The sequence below is a fragment of the Littorina saxatilis genome, linkage group LG4 (genome assembly GCF_037325665.1).
Source record: "Littorina saxatilis isolate snail1 linkage group LG4, US_GU_Lsax_2.0, whole genome shotgun sequence".
NCBI lineage: Eukaryota > Metazoa > Mollusca > Gastropoda > Littorinimorpha > Littorinidae > Littorina > Littorina saxatilis.
The window spans coordinates 63,361,552-63,378,505 of NC_090248.1; the positions used below are offsets into that span (position 1 = coordinate 63,361,552).

The 16,954-nt window shown below is 47.9% G+C and overlaps 1 protein-coding gene across 1 annotated transcript in view; it reads left to right on the top strand.

The window, feature by feature from the left end:
* The window catches only part of LOC138965343 (DDB1- and CUL4-associated factor 1-like), a gene marked incomplete in the record, with an annotated part of 73,097 nt that overhangs the window by 41,237 nt on the left and 14,906 nt on the right, over positions 1 to 16,954 (top strand). The window contains 8 exon segments of the mRNA XM_070337480.1: positions 1 to 70; positions 2,745 to 2,820; positions 10,359 to 10,420; positions 11,150 to 11,213; positions 11,792 to 11,863; positions 14,104 to 14,243; positions 15,934 to 16,015; positions 16,305 to 16,538. Coding sequence (XP_070193581.1) covers positions 1 to 70; positions 2,745 to 2,820; positions 10,359 to 10,420; positions 11,150 to 11,213; positions 11,792 to 11,863; positions 14,104 to 14,243; positions 15,934 to 16,015; positions 16,305 to 16,538 — 800 coding nt within the window.

Below are 16,954 nucleotides of genomic sequence, written 5' to 3' on the forward strand. Positions count from 1 at the left end.
AGTACCTCAGGAAGCAACACGCCTTGTGCCGCAACCCCGTCACCACCTGTCCACCCATGTCACTCTTTGCGTGAGTGTCTCAAAATTCTTTGACATTATAACCACCAGTAGGGAGATAAGACTTCAGGTTGACTTTGACATTATAACCACCAGTAGGGAGATAAGACTTCAGGTTGACTTTGACATTATAACCACCAGTAGGGAGATAAGACTTCAGGTTGACTTTGACATTATAACCACCAGTAGGGAGATAAGACTTCAGGTTGACTTTGACATTATAACCACCAGTAGGGAGATAAGACTTCAGGTTGACTTTGACATTATAACCACCAGTAGGGAGATAAGACTTCAGGTTGACTTTGACATTATAACCACCAGTAGGGAGATAAGACTTCAGGTTGACTTTGACATTATAACCACCAGTAGGGAGATAAGACTTCAGGTTGACCTTGACATTATAACCACCAGTAGGGAGATAAGACTTCAGGTTGACTTTGACATTATACAGACATGGGATTCTTCCGTAAAATTACGGAATTCCGTAAATTTTTAGGCTCCAGGGATCATTCTTGAGATTCGTGCAAATCCGCTGAGAAAATTTTGGGGTATATGTAGGTATAGACCCAAGTTTTTCGGCCGGTCCGCTGATCGCGACGCTCCATTCCATACTATTCTTGAACGGTTGGTTCATAAAACGGTCAGACTGTTGCTGGTCGATCCGTATGGGAACGCGCTCTGTGTCTTTGTCTCCCACAGTCACCGTTTCAACGTAGCTATCGGGGATTCAGTATAAGCATACCGTATGAGAATGATTCGGCGCCATTTTTACATCGCTTTGAGCCACTTGCCAAAATGATGAGGAAGCTAAAGCGAGACGAAACCGTTCTATCCCGGGAAATTGACCAGCAGAAGTACAAGAAAAATCTCTGGAGATTCGACTGGCTCGATGAAGTTGTATCATTGAGCTGGAAATACGAGAAAGGCCAGAAGACACAAGACGTGAAACTGAAAGTTGGCGATGCTTTTGCTAAAATCAACTTGCCGGGAAAAGCTCAGTGCACTTTGTGCAACGATGTTAATGTTATCAACTACGGTTCCAATGGAAAGACTGCCCTCCAAAGCCACTTGAAAAGCAACAAGCACCTGACTATCCTGAAAACCCAGTCGTGTAATCAGTCACTGGGGTCGTTTGGCACCGACAAGGTAAGAACATTGAAACCACACCGTCACACGCCACCACCCCCCCCCCCCCATCCCCGCCTCTCTTTCTCTCTCTCTCTCTTTCTCTCTCTCTCTCTTTCTCTCTCTCTCTCTCTCTCTCTCTCTCTCTCTCTCTCTCTCTCTCTCTCTCTCTCTCTCTCTCTCTCTCTCTCTCTCTCTCTCTCTCTCTCTCTCTCTCTCTCTCTCTCTCTCTCTCTCTCTCTCTCTCTCTCTCTCTCTCTCTCTCTCTCTCTCTCTCTCTCTCTCTCTCTCTCTCTCTCTCTCTCTCTCTCTCTCTCTCTCTCTCTCTCTCTCTCTCTCTCTCTCTCTCTCTCTCTCTCTCTCTCTCTCTCTCTCTCTCTCTCTCTCTCTCTCTCTCTCTCTCTCTCTCTCTCTCTCTCTCTCTCTCTCTCTCTCTCTCTCTCTCTCTCTCTCTCTCTCTCTCTCTCTCTCTCTCTCTCTCTCTCTCTCTCTCTCTCTCTCTCTCTCTCTCTCTCTCTCTCTCTCTCTCTCTCTCTCTCTCTCTCTCTCTCTCTCTCTCTCTCTCTCTCTTTCTCCTCCTTATTTTGAGTCTTAGCGTAAAATTAATTTGAGAAACATGGGAAGGAAGAGAAAGGGGGGGGGGGGGGGCTATGATTAAGCTGAAATATGCATTTCAGGGCCATTTTTGTGTGTCTAGAACACTAAAAACCTTCAGCTTCTGGGGGCTTCGCCCCCAGACCCCGACCAGGGGCGTTGCCCCTGGACCCTACTGGGGGCCTTCTGCGGCCCCCACACCCCCACCTTTTTTTTTCCTTAATTATCTCTTTTTCGGAATCCCATGTCTGATTATAACCACCAGTAGGGAGATAAGACTTCAGGTTGACTTTGACATCATAACCACCAGTAGGGAGATAAGACTTCAGGTTGACTTTGACATTATAACCACCAGTAGGGAGATAAGACTTCAGGTTGACTTTGACATTATAACCACCAGTAGGGAGATAAGACTTCAGGTTGACTTTGACATTATAACCACCAGTAGGGAGATAAGACTTCAGGTTGACTTTGACATTATAACCACCAGTAGGGAGATAAGACTTCAGGTTGACTTCAGACTATTTCATTGTGCTTGTCTGTATACATGAAGGGGGATAAGGCATTAGCAGGTCTGCACATAAGTTGAGCTGGGATATCGGGGGAAAAAACCTCCACCCTTAACCTACCAGGCGCGGCTGGGGTTCGAACCCATGGCTTTCCGCTTGGGAGGCCGGCGTCATATCCGCCAGGCCACTGCGCCAGTTACACAGGCTGCTCATCCTGCCACGGTTTTGACATTGTCTTCTGTGAGTTGTCGCAAAGGAAGATTGAAAATGCACATACTTGAACCAAGACTTTGAATGAAGTTAGTGGTCTAGCTCAAACGTTTGTAAACATCAACTGGGGAAGCTCTGTGGTTTTGATGACAACCAGATGGTGTTGTGTAGAATTATTAAACCCAGTCCTTAGCCTAAGTTATTTTCAGAATTTTTGTGTACACTATTTTGTTTGTTTGTTTGTTACAGACCGCACAGATGTCCAGAACCGTTGGGTCGTTGTCGCGCTCCTCTCTCCATCACCTCTCGTCTCATGAACAGATCGGTCAGTAAACCAGGTCATGATTGATGGACATATTCTGTGTGCATTCTGTACCTGAATTAGGGTTAAATGTAGGACTAAAGTTCTGTTTTGACTCACGATTTAGTGCAAGCAAGTACGAACTGTCACAGGTATTTTGAAATCTGGTATTAAATTACATATTCTTACTCCGAGTCACATATTAGCATTGACGCAGTCGAGATGCTAGGTTGACTGAAAAACGCTATCCCGTCTATAGTATAAGGGAAGCAACCCAAGCAAAAAAGTAGCAAGCTTGCTACCCTGGGTTGCCTCCCGTAGCGTGCATCACGCCACAGATCTCGTACCCGATACGAGACACCCTCATTCGACATCTTTCAGCCAGAGAGACAGGTCGTGCTTGATTTCGCTCCTAGGCCGGTTTTGCTGTCTGCTTGACACCTACCGGCCTCGGCTCCCCGTCTGCTCATAGCTGTTTCTAGCGGTGAGATTGTTCCTTTTTGTTGTTGTTTGCATTGTCATTCTGCTGAGAATTTTTCCGTCCGCGGACTTACGAATTTTGCTCAGTAGTTTGTTGCTGTGGCCGCCATTTTGGTCGCCATTTTTCGCTTACACGTGGTGTTTTTTGCTGGTTAGTTTGGGTCCGTGCTACGGACTTTGAGCGTTTACCAGTAGCATTGGTAGCTGCTTGTAGCTGGTACGTTAGTGCTAGTTTATTCTGCTGAAGTTTTACGTCCTAGAGACTTGTGTATTTTCAGTAGTTTGTTTTTCTCGTGTGACAGCATGTCTGATAGTGAGAAAAGCGAGCGGCTAAGGCCGAGGTTAGGGGCAAAGGCCCTGTTAAACCTAAGTCCTCGGCTTCCACCTCTTCTGCTAGGAACCCCACGGTTCACGTTTCTGACCCGAAGACTAACTTCGTTTTTCCTGTGCCTATTTAGGCTCCGGAGGAAACTTCGTCTGGCTCGCGGGCGGCGGGTGTGGCCGCTACCACGGCCGTTTCTACCCCTGTACCTGCGCCGGAGGCTGGCGCTCTTGTTGCTAGCCTTTTGTCTTCTTTGATTCCAGAAATTCGGACGCTCGTTCGTACAGTAATGTCGCGGACGGACCCTGTTTCCAGCTCTGCCTCCCTCCCGGGGGTGTGCGACCCTCGGTCGTTGGCTTCCTTTGTTCCTGATCACCTGTCCAGCCTGCTGGCTTCTGTGATGGCTCTGGAGTCCGTGCACAGGGAGGCGTTTCTCTTCTCGGCCGGCGCTCGGTGGCTTCCGCTTGCGGGAGTGCACCTGAGCAGGTCCCTTTGGGGGATACGGTCGACACAAGGTATGTGCTCGCAGCAGCCGTCCGCGGCAGCTGCACTTCCGGTTCCCGGAAGTAGTGGTTCACTGGTTGCGGACAGACCATGGTCCCCTCCGGTTCGAGCTGCGCTTTACGTAAGCAGTCGTTCGCGGCAGCTTCCTTCCGGCTCCGGCCGGAAGTGGTGGTTCACTGGTTGCGGACAGACCATGGTCCCCTCCGGTTCGAGCTGCTCTTTACGTAAGCAGTCGTTCGCGGCAGCTTCCTTCCGGCTCCGGCCGGAAGTGGTGGTTCACTGGTTGCGGACAGACCATGGTCCCATCCGGTTCGAGCTGCGCTTTACGTAAGCAGCCGTTCGCGGCAGCTTCGCTTCCGGCTCCGGCCGGAAGTGTTGGTTCACTGGTTTGCGGACAGCCCATGGTCCCTTCCGGTTCGAGCCTTGCCCTGCTACAGCAGCCGTTTCCGGCAGCTGCTCTTCCTGCCTGGGCAGGAAATGTAGGTCAAACGGGTCGTGCACAGTCATCTGTCACTTCCGGTTCCGGCCTAGGGCTTGCGGCAGCTTCGCTTCCGGCTCCGGCCGGAAGTGTTGGTTCACTGGTTTGCGGACAGCCCATGGTCCCTTCCGGTTCGAGCCTTGCCCTGCTACAGCAGCCGTTTTCGGCAGCTGCTCTTCCTGCCTGGGCAGGAAATGTAGGTCAAACGGGTCGTGCACAGTCATCTGTCACTTCCGGTTCCGGCCTAGGGCTTCCGGGTTGTGGCTTGCAGACTCCTCAGCACCAGCTATGGCATAGTTCTGCTGTTGCGTCTGCACTCCCTGCTCCTCCCGGCTTTTCCGGTTCGGTTCCCGCTGCTTCCGTTGTGTCGCCGGTGAATTTCGAATACGGTGGTTCTCCTGGGCATACAGGCTTTTTGCCTCTGTTGGGACAGCAGCAGCCACCCACTTCGGTGGTGGCCGCTAGCTCCTCTCTTCAGCTGCCTTCGGTTGTTGGTGACTCTCATCTTCCTCTTAGTCAGGGGTGCGAGTTTCATCGATGGCCAACAGGATGGGCGTTCGGCTTACGGCCTTCCCTCGCAGTGTCATTTGTCGGGTTCTTTTGGCTATGAGCCGTCCCCTTCAGGTGGCGTTTCGGACTTCGGGTCCGTGTGCGAGGAGCAGCTGCCTTCGGCGGCTCTGGCCAGCTTCCGAATTTACGTCAGCAGTCGTTCGCGGCAGCCGCTTCCAGCTCCGGCCGGAAGTAGAGGTTCACTTGCTAGTGCACAGACTACTGTCACGTCTGGTTCGAGCCTTGTCCTATGACAGCGGTCGCCCGCGACAGCTGTTCTTCCGGTTCCGACCGGAAGTGTAGGTTCACTGGTTAGTGCACAGGCTACTGTCACGTCCGGTTCGAGCCTTGCCTTACGTCGGCAGTCGTACGCGACAGCGGCACTTCCGGTTCACGGAAGTAGTGCCTCGTTGGAAGGTGGACAAATAATGATCCCATCCTGCTTGAGCTGCGCTATACGTAAGCAGTCGTTCGCGACAGCTTCTCTTCCGGCTCCGGCTGGAAATGTTAGTTCATCGGTGTGTGGGCAGCCCATGGCCCTTTCCGGTTTGAGCTTTGCCCTTTGCACGGCAGCCATTTCCGGCAGCTTCGCTTCCGGCCTTGGCAGGAGGGTAGGTCAAGCGGGTAGTGCACAGGTTACTGTCACTTCCGGTTCTGGCCTACGGCCTACCTTTGGGTTCCGAGCTTCAGCTCGTAGGTGGCTCAGCACCAGCTTTGGCATAGCGCTGCTGTGGCTGCCGCACTTCCGGCTCCTCCCGGATTTTCCGGTTCAGTTCCCGCTGCTTCCGTTTGGTCGCCGGTGAATTTCGAACAAGGCTTGCCCTATGGGCATACAGGCTTCTTGCCTCTGTTGGGACAGCAGCATCCACACACTCCGGTGGTGGCCGCTAGCTCCTCTCTCCCACTTTCCTTGGTTTTTGATTCCTCTCATCCTCCCCTCAGTTAGGGAATGAGCACAATCGATTGCTAACAGGAAGGACTTCGGTTGGCAAAGAGGAAGCAGCTACTTCTGGTTTGAAGAATCGCCCTTTGTAGCTTTTCGCCTTTTTGCCTTTTCGCCGAGCCCCCCTCTTCGACAGGGGGTGGCCTCCGGCGTCGGTTTCGTTGCTGGTTCCTCAGGATTCAGCTTCGGAGCCGGCATCGGAATACCTTGCCGCTCCTGCGCAGGCTTCCTCCTTTGTGCCCTTAGCGGACCAGAGGAAGTTGCCTTGGCCAGGGTCGTCTCGTAGCCGCCTGTTGGCCTTTCCCCGTCCGCGTGCACCGTTTCCGGTCACGCCGGATCTTCTTTCGCTTCTTACGAAGCCGTTGAGGAAGGATTCGGTTCTGCCGCTCTATGGGCAGAATCTCCTATTCTCTGAGGAAGGGGGCTGACAACTTTTGGAACTCAGTTCCATTTCCGAGACTCTCCTGCGGGCGCTTTCTCGCGCTCTGGCAGATTCCTTGGCGCCCTTTCCCCTTAGTAAAGGGCAGGACGCGGAGGAAGTGTCTCACTCCTCTCCACACTTACAAGGGTGAACGAGGCACAGATGAGGCTGTCCTCTCTGCACTATTTCCATGCGGTCTCGTGCGGAAGGGACTTGTTTCTTGCCCACTCCCGGTTTTCTGAGGAGTCGACAAGGAACATTCTCAGTTCGTCATCCTTGGTGGACGGTCTCTCTCCGGCAGCCTGGCCTCTCATGCCAGAAGCAGGGGATTGAGACCAACAGAGAACAGCGGTTCCCTTCTTTTGAGCTTCAATTTGAAAGCAGCAAAAGCAGGCCGCTCCTAAGCAGGCTATACCTAAGCGGACTCAGCCTAAGCGGCCTACGTCCTCAGCTCAGGTGAGATTGTTTCTTTCACAGCCGTCATAGGTACGCTGGGTTTTTGAAACAACAGCCGGCCTTAGGGCTTCGGGGTTTTAGCCTCGGCGGGAGCAACAGCCATTTCATCCGTTGGAGGTGGCGGTTGTTGCTTTCCTTGTGCTTGTGGCTTCGGGCTTCGACATTCTTTCTCTTTCCCAGCGTATGGGTGCTGAGAGGTCGATTTCCGTTTAAAAGGGGGTTTCTGCCTTTGGGCTTCCCCGTTTTCTCTTGCCACGAGCTTCTGGACTCGGTCCAGGTTTGTCTTTCGCTGAGTCTGACTTTGTCTTTCTCTAGCGATCAGACGCGTTCTGGTGTTTCGTCCAAACTTAAGGTTCACTTGAGTTGGCCTCGGAAGTAACATTCAGATTTTCCTGAGGGTGCATTGTCTGGGCATTGCATGTTTGAGAAGTCATTCTTGGCTTGTCACTTTTTCTCAGGTTTTTTGGCTACTCCTCCCCTTTTTGGGCAGAGGTCTAGCTAATGTTCCAGTTTTCTCGGTGCTGGCCTCTAGGCCAGCATCTTTTTCGGCGGCCGAAACTTTTGGTTTCTTACTGTGCCTGTGTACTTTGAGTACTTTGGTGCAATGGCCGGCCTACGGGCAGCAAGGCTCTCGGCCTTAGCCTGTGTTATAGTCTCCTGCCTGTCGTGTTGCGACTTTGACAATTGGTTCTTGTGACTGCGGATTTCGTCTCTTCCTCTTCTCCATCATGCTTGCATGATGTGAGTTGGGACGATTTCTGCTGGGTTGGGCTTCCGGCCTGGTCACCCCTTTTTCACTTGCAACTATGACTATTACTGAGAACTCTGGTCTCGGGAGGCTGACGGCTGGTTCGCTTCACGGTTTTCCGTCTTTCTTACCAGCTTCGTCCTTTCTGTTTCGGGTTTTTATGATTCATTTTCAATTACCTACAAGCAGTCTGCTCTGCGATCACGCTGGCTTTTGTCATTTTGTTTCCGGTCTCCGGTCACATTAGGATTTGGCCACTGCGGGTCCGCATTTGCGGTGCTTATGCACTACCTTAGGTCGCTTCGTCCCCTTTTTTACCCCTCTCTCTGCTTTCGCAGGGATGGGCAGGGGACGACCGGTGACCGTCTCCCTTGAGTTTTGCTCATTGAGTTGGACCCTGGTACTTGATACTCAGGCGTCTCTCTCTTTCCGGTTTGGAGTTTGGTCACTCTTCCGGAGCTGACTGTTCTCTCAACGGCCTTTTGGGCCTCACTCCATCCCAAAGTTTTCTTACTTTGGCATGGTTGCCTTATGGTCTCCGTGAGGGTCGGTCCTTTTCAGGGCTTAGCCGGCAACCTTACGCACGGATCTTTTCCAGGCCATTAGCATTTCCTTCCATTTAAGGGGGGGGGGGGGGGGGCAGCTTGTCCTTCCCTCTACTTGGTCGGGTTTATCCAAGACTGGGGTCCTTTTCCGGACTGTTTTACGGTTCAGAAGATTGGAAGAAGTGCTGGGCACAGTTTCTTGGCAAGGGATTTTCTTGCCCTCCGCCTTGTCATAGCTTATGCTATCTTTCCCTCGGCTCGGCCCGAGCTCATTTCCAGGGCCTGGGCCTCCTCCTTGGCCTTTTTGGCCTATGGGGTTTGGATGATGTCCTGCGCACAGCTTCTGGCGCTAGGATTTTGTCTTATCAGGTTCTGCAGACATTGCTGCCCTCTGTCAGGATGGGTCTCGGCCTATTCCTTCCTTGGCGGCAGCTGGCTTTTGTCTCTCCAGAACTTTAGAGTGAGTTTGAACTTTTTGATCTTACCCACCACCTTGTTGGAGTTATCTGCTAATATGTGACTCGGAGTAAGAATATGTAATTTAATCGAAAATTTTTAATTAAATTTTCATTTGATTAATATACTTACCCGAGTCACATAGGTAATTCCCTCCCACCTTCCCCGCTTTTAGTTTCTTTGTATTCTAGAAGTCGAATGAGGGTGTCTCGTATCGGGTACGAGATCTGTGGCGTGATGCACGCTACGGGAGGCAACCCAGGGTAGCAAGCTTGCTACTTTTTTGCTTGGGTTGCTTCCCTTATACTATAGACGGGATAGCGTTTTTCAGTCAACCTAGCATCTCGACTGCGTCAATGCTAATATGTGACTCGGGTAAGTATATTAATCAAATGAAAATTTAATTAAAAATTTTCGATTTTGTAGTAAGCTGGAGGCTTAGCTCCTACTTATATCATTTGTTATGTCATGACAAGCGATCAGCACAATGTTCATTTTATTTTCACAAGGAAAAATTTTTAAATGAAAATTTTTAAATGAAAATCAGGTTAAATGAAAGTCGTGGATATAAGGATTGCCAGTTACGGTACCATTGCTTTTGACACTTTCATACACGTAAATAATCTGATGAAGTCAGCGACTGTCTGACAAAATTTTGATAAAGAGTTTACCTAAACTGGTTGCTGTTGTTTTTACATTTAGTCAAGTTTTGACTAAATGTTTTAACATAGAGGGGGAATCGAGACAAGGGTCGTAGTGTATGTGTGTGTCTGTCTGTCTGTCTGTCTGTCTGTCTGTCTGTCTGTGCGTGTGTGTGTGTAGAGCGATTCAGACTAAACTACTGGACCGATCTTTATGAAATTTTACATGAGAATGATATCCCCGGACTTTTTTTTCATTTTTTCGATAAATATCCTTGATGACGTCATATCCGGCTTTTTGTAAAAGTTGAGGCGGCACTGTCACACCCTCATTTTTTAATCAAATTGATTGAAATTTTGGCCAAGCAATCTTCGACAAAGGCCGGACTTCAGCTTGGTGGCTTAAAATTAATTAATGACTTTGGTCATTAAAAATCTGAAAATTAAAAAAAAAAAAAATAATAATAAAACGATCCAAATTTACGTTCATCTTATTCTTCATCATTTCCTGATTCCAAAAACATATAAATATGTTATATTTGGATTAACAACAAGCTCTGAAAATTAAAAATATAAAAATTATGATCAAAATTAAATTTTCGAAATCAATTTAAAAACACTTTCATCTTATTCCTTGTCGGTTCCTGATTCCAAAAACATATAGATATGATATGTTTGGATTAAAAACACGCTCAGAAAGTTAAAACGAAGAGAGGTACAGAAAAGCGTGCTATCCTTCTCAGCGCAACTACTACCCCGCTCTTCTTGTCAATTTCACTGCCTTTGCCACGAGCGGTGGACTGACGATGCTACAAGTATACGGTCTTGCTGAAAAATTGAGTGCGTTCAGTTTCATTCTGTGAGTTCGACAGCTTGACTAAATGTTGTATTTTCGCCTTACGTGACTTGTTTCTTTTTGTTTTGATGAAATAATCTTTTGAGAACAACTAATGACTGGAACTTTGTGGTTGTGTTTGCTCATTGTCAACATGTGTGACGTATGTACCTTGATCCCACAGATACTCCCTCCATACGGCGGTGCAGACGGTGCAAAGTTGAACAGGAAGCTCTTCTTCAGCAGGTAATGTCCTATTTGCCTACAGTTAAAGACTGTACTGAATGAAAACCAAGTAATGTCTTGTTTGAAATGAAGGAGATAGTTGAGGAATATTTTTCTTGTTTTTCCTCTTTGTTTTTCCCTTTTTGTTTTTTTGATGATTTGTAACAACTTCCAGGGGTGAGGTGCACGAAGCGAAACTGGTTGCAACCCAACTGGGTGGGAACAAACCGCGGGGTCTGATTGGTTGAAATGACAAGAAATCTCAGTTTCACCCAATCAGACCCCACGGCTGGGTACCACCAATTTGGGTGTCACCCGGTTTCACTGTGTGCACCCCAGCCCCGGATTTAGCTACAGTACAGCCAAGTGTTGTGTAATAAGCACAGGGCTTATCACCAGCCCCGGATTTAGCTACAGTACAGCCAAGTGTTGTCTGATAAGCACAGGGCTCAATTGCCACAGAAACTGCTCACTCAGTGTCAGCAACTAGTCAACCTAAGTCAACAATGCAGTCATTGTGTCACATGGACAGAAGCATTCTCTCAGGAAAGTGTTGGTTTCTCTTACAGTATTTTCAGCTTTTAACGCCTAGATGGTGGAAATCATTTCAGTTCGTTCACAAGCATGTCTTGATCTTTTTGGATTTACACTGCAGCAGGCTTCTTTTGCACAGTTGAAAGAGGTTGTGAATATAATGGCAGAGGGACTGCTTGCTATTTGGTTATTGTATGTGTGTGTGTGGGTGTGCAGGTTCCAAGTGTGTCAGACGTATCGAGACAAGGAGGAGGACAGCTTCGCCAGTTGTTGTTTCACTGTAAGTGCTGCCCCCAGGCATCTTGCTTTTCTACTACAGTGGAACCCCCCTTTTAACACCTCCACAAATCTTAAACAATTCTGGTCTTGAAAACAAGGTAGTCTTAAAATAGAGGTAAATTTACACAGGTTGCCAACAGAAAATTTGAGAAAGGAAGGTCTGAAATTGGGGGGGGGGGGGTGTCTTGAAAAGGGGGTTTGAATATATATCATGCTCTAGCTTCAACATATCCGGTCAAAGAAAGCGTTTAACATTTAAAAGTGATAAGCAGAATTGTTTACTTTTATTTTTCCGATCTCCCATGTCAACTTATGTGCAGGCCTGCTAGTGACTTAACCCTCTTTGTGTGTACTCGCAAGCACAAGACCAAGGGTGCACGGAAAAGATCCTGTAATCAATGTCAGAGTTCGGTGGGTTATGGAAACACGAAAATATCCAGCATGCCTACCCAACAAAAGCGGAGTGAAGCTGACTATGCTCTCAGAGTATAGTGTGGGGAAACCAAATGGGCAAACAAGCTCACACGTCACCAGAATTTCTGGAACGCTGAAGAACAATTTTTTTTTTTCAATGTACAGGATGATGAATACTACCTGATGCTGGGAACATACTCTGGGGACATCAAGCTGATAGACATTCAGCAGATGGAGGTAAGGCTACATGTACCTTTGTCCTGGGGTAAAGTAGCTATTAGGGGCACCAGCCTGATAGCAGGTCTGCCTACCGTTACGGAATTTCCGTATTTGTCCCGGAAATCAATAAATTTTATCAAGTGTTCCGGAAAATACGGATGTTCGAAATGCGTCCCGGAAACTCAAAAAAATTCCAAACACGCTCACAACAGTGTGAGCGAGAGAGATTGCCTTCAGCTACTAGGTACTGCCCTGCCTTTGATCTGGCCGCACACACAGATTTCCACTCTGTTAAACTCGGTCACTGACCCCACTAGGTACTGCCCTGCCTTTGATCTGGCCGCACACAAGGTCACTGACCCCGATGCAGGAAGTGTTTCCTCTCTCAGATATGACAGGGGAACCACCTCTCATGGCAAAAACTGGGTCATTGGCCCCTGGGAAGAAGGTCGTGTCTTTTAACAAGGCCACCCAGCTATCACAATGCCTTTGATCATTGCCGAGCAGCTTTTTGTAGCTAATACTCATGTCAACTTCTTGCAAGAAGAAAAGGTCGAAGAAAAGATGGCGTCAATGTTCCAACACTTGCCAATGGTCATGCTGTCAATCCTCACCATTCCACACTCTTCAGCACACTGCGAGAGGATTTTCTCGGTGGTCCGCAAGAAAAAGACAGATTTTAGAGGCAGCATGGCAAAAGACACTCTCGAAGCACTTGTTGTCGCCAAGTTGAGACCCGGTGAAGCTCTGGATAGAGTTTACACCAACAAGGAGCTCAAAGACATGAAGAGTGCCTATTACAGGTCCCTTCAGGCCAGCTCCAAATGAATGCAGTGACACCACCAAACCTTGTACAAAATGTAAATATTGTAAGTTTGAATTTCATTTTTTCAGTGACAATATTCAAGTTTGGCAAGATGATTTGAAGGCAATGTTAGGGTAAAATGACACCAGATTGCACCAATTGTGTCCTTTTGGCCAAAATTAATTTCCGGGGGGGGCATGCCCCCGGACCCCCCTAGCCAGCTCGCTTGCGCTTTGCGCAACCTCGACTTTTGCGCGAAGCACAAAATCGACTTCTTTTAATCTTCAACTTTGTCCCTGAAGCTTCACTTGGAGGGTAGGCAGACCTGTGATAGTGATAGCTTGGTGAAAGCTTTTGCTTGATTTGGGCTGATACTGAAGGTGTCGCGAGCAACAGGCCTGTTTTTGGTGCATTTATAATGTGTGTTAATTAAAAGCAAATTAAATTACATATCTTATCCCAATTCACATATAGCAATTTACTTCAGTTTAGTGCTTGAACGCTGAAAACTACACTCCACCCTGGTAGGGGGGGAAGTAACCCTAAAAATAGAACAGCCTTGACGGTGACATGACAACGCCAGGTCAAGGTTACCTCCTAACATGCATCGCGTATGCGTGCTCTCGCCGCCATCTTGTATTCATTCTACTCTTCAGCGATAGCGTCTAAGGCCAAAAAAAAAAAAAGGTCTGTTTACGGTAACATAGGCCAAAAAAATAGGGTCGGTAGGTCGGGATTTTTTTTTTTTTTTTTTTTTTTTTTTTCCAAAAAACCATATTTTTACGTTATTTTGCCAAAAAAACAAGAATTTTTTTTTTTTCCCCCAAATGCCAAAAAAAAGTTTAGGGTCGCGCAAAAAAACTAGGGTCGGTCGGGTTACCGTAAACAGACCTATTTTTTTTTTTGGCCTAAGGACGCGTTTGGATTACGCTCGGGCTATTTTGTTAGCCCTCTGCTTCTTTGGCAGACTACACCCTGGTTTCGTTTGTATCTTAGCTTCTAGCTGAGATTGGGTGTGCATTTATATGATGTGCTTGTTTATGCTCTTGCATGCATTCATGTGTTTGTACTTGCATGCTTGTACATATATCTTTGGGGGCCCGGTAGCTCAGTGGGTAGAGCACTGGACTTGTGATCCCAGGGTCATGGGTTCCAATCCGGGCTGGGACGGACACAGGTCAACTTTATGTGCAGACTCAGAGACGGTATCCATGTTCCACCCCCGTGTCACCACTGTGGCACGTAAAAGACCCCGATCATTCTGCCATAAGTGCAGGTGGTTGATTAAACCTGAACACACAGTACCTGGGTAGCTCGGCTCAGTTGCTGCTAGCTTTCCACTGGGTGGAAGCGACCCGAATTTCCCAGCGATGGGACAATAAAATAATGAAAACCAGGAGGGCATGTGTTTAACAGTACAGTTGTTATAATGGTATGTGCATTACGTCTTCAGGAGACGACCACACTGCAGTGTCACAACGCCCCCATCATCAAGATGCAGCCAGGTCACCAGGGCAAGCTGCTGCTGACGTCCTCGTGGGGAGTCACTCAGGAGTCGGCTGTCTGGGCTTACGGGGACACCATGGAAGTCAAGTCAGTTACTGATCATGTTTGCACACTATCTTCTTTCTCTCTGCATCTGCTTGGCAGCCAGTATTGGCGTTAACGGGTAATTACCGGTATTTTACCGACTGAAATGAGAAAATACCCGAAAAAAACTGGCTGCCAGTATGACTTACCGGTTGATTTTTAGAAGTACCGTTTTTTTCGCTGGTCAGAAAACAAAACCTGTACTCTTGAGGTGGACTCTTACTGGTTCCGCTGACCAGCCTACCGTTTTTTTCTGGACAGTTTGCATCATGAAAGTAAGTGTACCGGTTTGAAAACATACTAGCACCATCACTGGACAGCTTGGGGTCAGGTTATTTGTACAAAGGTATCTTGTCTCTTTCTGCGTCTGCTGGACAGCGTGGGGTCAGGTTATTTGTACAAAGGTATCTTGTCTCTTTCTGCGTCTGCTGGACAGCGTGGGGTCAGGTTAATTGTACAAAGGTATCTTGTCTCTTTCTGCGTCTGCTGGACAGCGTGGGGTCAGGTTAATTGTACAAAGGTATCTTGTCTCTTTCTGCGTCTGCTGGACAGCGTGGGGTCAGGTTAATTGTACAAAGGTCGGGGCGGGGATGTAGCTCAGTCGGTAGCGCGCGGGATTTGTATCCAGTTGGCCGTTGTCAGCGTGAGTTCGTCCCCACGTTCGGCGAGAGATTTATTTCTCAGAGTCAACTTTGTGTGCAGACTCTCCTCGGTGTCCGAACACCCCCGTGTGTACACGCAAGCACAAGACCAAGTGCGCACGAAAAAGATCCTGTAATCCATGTCAGAGTTCGGTGGGTTATAGAAACACGAAAATACCCAGCATGCTTCCTCCGACAGCGGCGTATGGCTGCCTAAATGGCGGGGTAAAAACGGTCATACACGTAAAATTACACTCGTGCAAACCACGAGTGCACGTGGGAGTTTCAGCCCACGAACGCAGAAGAAGAAGAAGAAGTACAAAAGTATCTTGTCTCTTTCTGCGTCTGCTGGACAGCGTGGGGTCAGGTTAATTGTACAAAGGTATCTTGTCTCTTTCTGCGTCTGCTGGACAGCGTGGGGTCAGGTTAATTGTACAAAGGTATCTTGTCTCTTTCTGCGTCTGCTGGACAGCGTGGGGTCAGGTTAATTGTACAAAGGTATCTTCCTTCTTGTGTCGGCGATCATATACCCCGCCTCAGATCTGTCGGGAATTTTGACATGAGATGGATACCAAACATAATTATACAGCCTGGCCGCTCCCTATGTAGAGTGGGAATTTTTGTCAGAATTAATTTGGCAGATTTACAGAGATGTCAGTTCCAATATGCCCTATGATGTTTAGAATCTATTTATAAATGGAATATAACAAGAAAGCGACAACGGAATGGTGACAGCTGATGTCAACTTTTTTTCACACTTTTCAATTGAGCCGTTGAATGCGAACCCAGCAGTATGTAGGCCATGGGGAAACGTGACGTGACGGGTTTGGTTTTGAGATAGGATTGGGGTTAGTAGTATGTAACAGGTAGTTTCGTATCGGGATATTGTTTAAAATTATGACTAAGCTGCATCACAGGTTGATTTAGCAGTCGCACTCAGAATATTATTGAATTAGCCTTTTTTTTTTGTAAGGACAAAAGGGAGATCGAATGAAGACCATTGTGAGGTGTGTGGTCAGATTAATGTTTCTCCTTTGATGGATGTTGAACAGATACAGGTTTGAAGACCACCTGGCCGAGTTCAGCAAGTTGACACAGGATCGTATCATCGGCACCAACAACGAAACAGCTCACGTGAGTCCTGTCTCTTCTCTCTATATCTCTCTCGTGACCAGTGACTCCTGACAAGGAATGCAGGGATAGTGCCACATTACTTTTACTGCTGACTTCAAACCGCTCGTGATTTGATGGACATACGGACACTAAGACTGCTACCAAATCTCATTCGATTTGCTCGTGATAACAATGGCGGAAAACAGACAAAGTGTTTGACTGAAGAAATAACATGGTTATCCATGATATTATGCTTGTACATATCACGATTGTTTCGATCGTCCCATTTGGTTTTCTTGTTTGTCATCAGATCTACGACGTGGGAACAGGCACCAAGGTGATGACGTTGTACGACGATGACATGGCCAACAACTACAAGGCCAACATGGCCACCTTCTCGCCGACCGACGAACTGGTCCTCAACGACGGGGTGCTGTGGGACGTGCGCTGTCGCAAGCCGCTGCACAAGTTTGACAAGTTCAACCAGTTCATCAGTGGCGTCTTCCATCCGCAAGGGTTGGAGATTATCATCAACTCGGAGGTCGTATCCTTTCCTGTGGCGTGTCCAGACGTGTTTACACATACTATTTTGGAGTAATTTATTACTATTTGGGGGGGGGGGGGGGGGGGGAATACTCTATTTGAGTCCAGACTACCATTTTCAAATGTGCTTCAAATTTAGGTTTGTGTTGCTAACGTTAGCGTTTGTAACCACTGGGTTACTATTTTAGTCATCAGATTACTATTTTTTGACTTGACCAGTTACTCTTGTACAGTTTTGGGGCTAAACAGGCCTGCGTGTCAGTAACATTTGTGCTATGCCTCTGTATACAGTTTTGGATTAAGTTTTGTCAGGAAAGTTACTGCAAGTTGTTCCATCGAAAAGTTGGGGGGGGGGGGGGGGGGGGGTCTGGAGGCAGAAAAAAGAAACGGAGAGGAGTCATTGATGAAGTGGTTTGG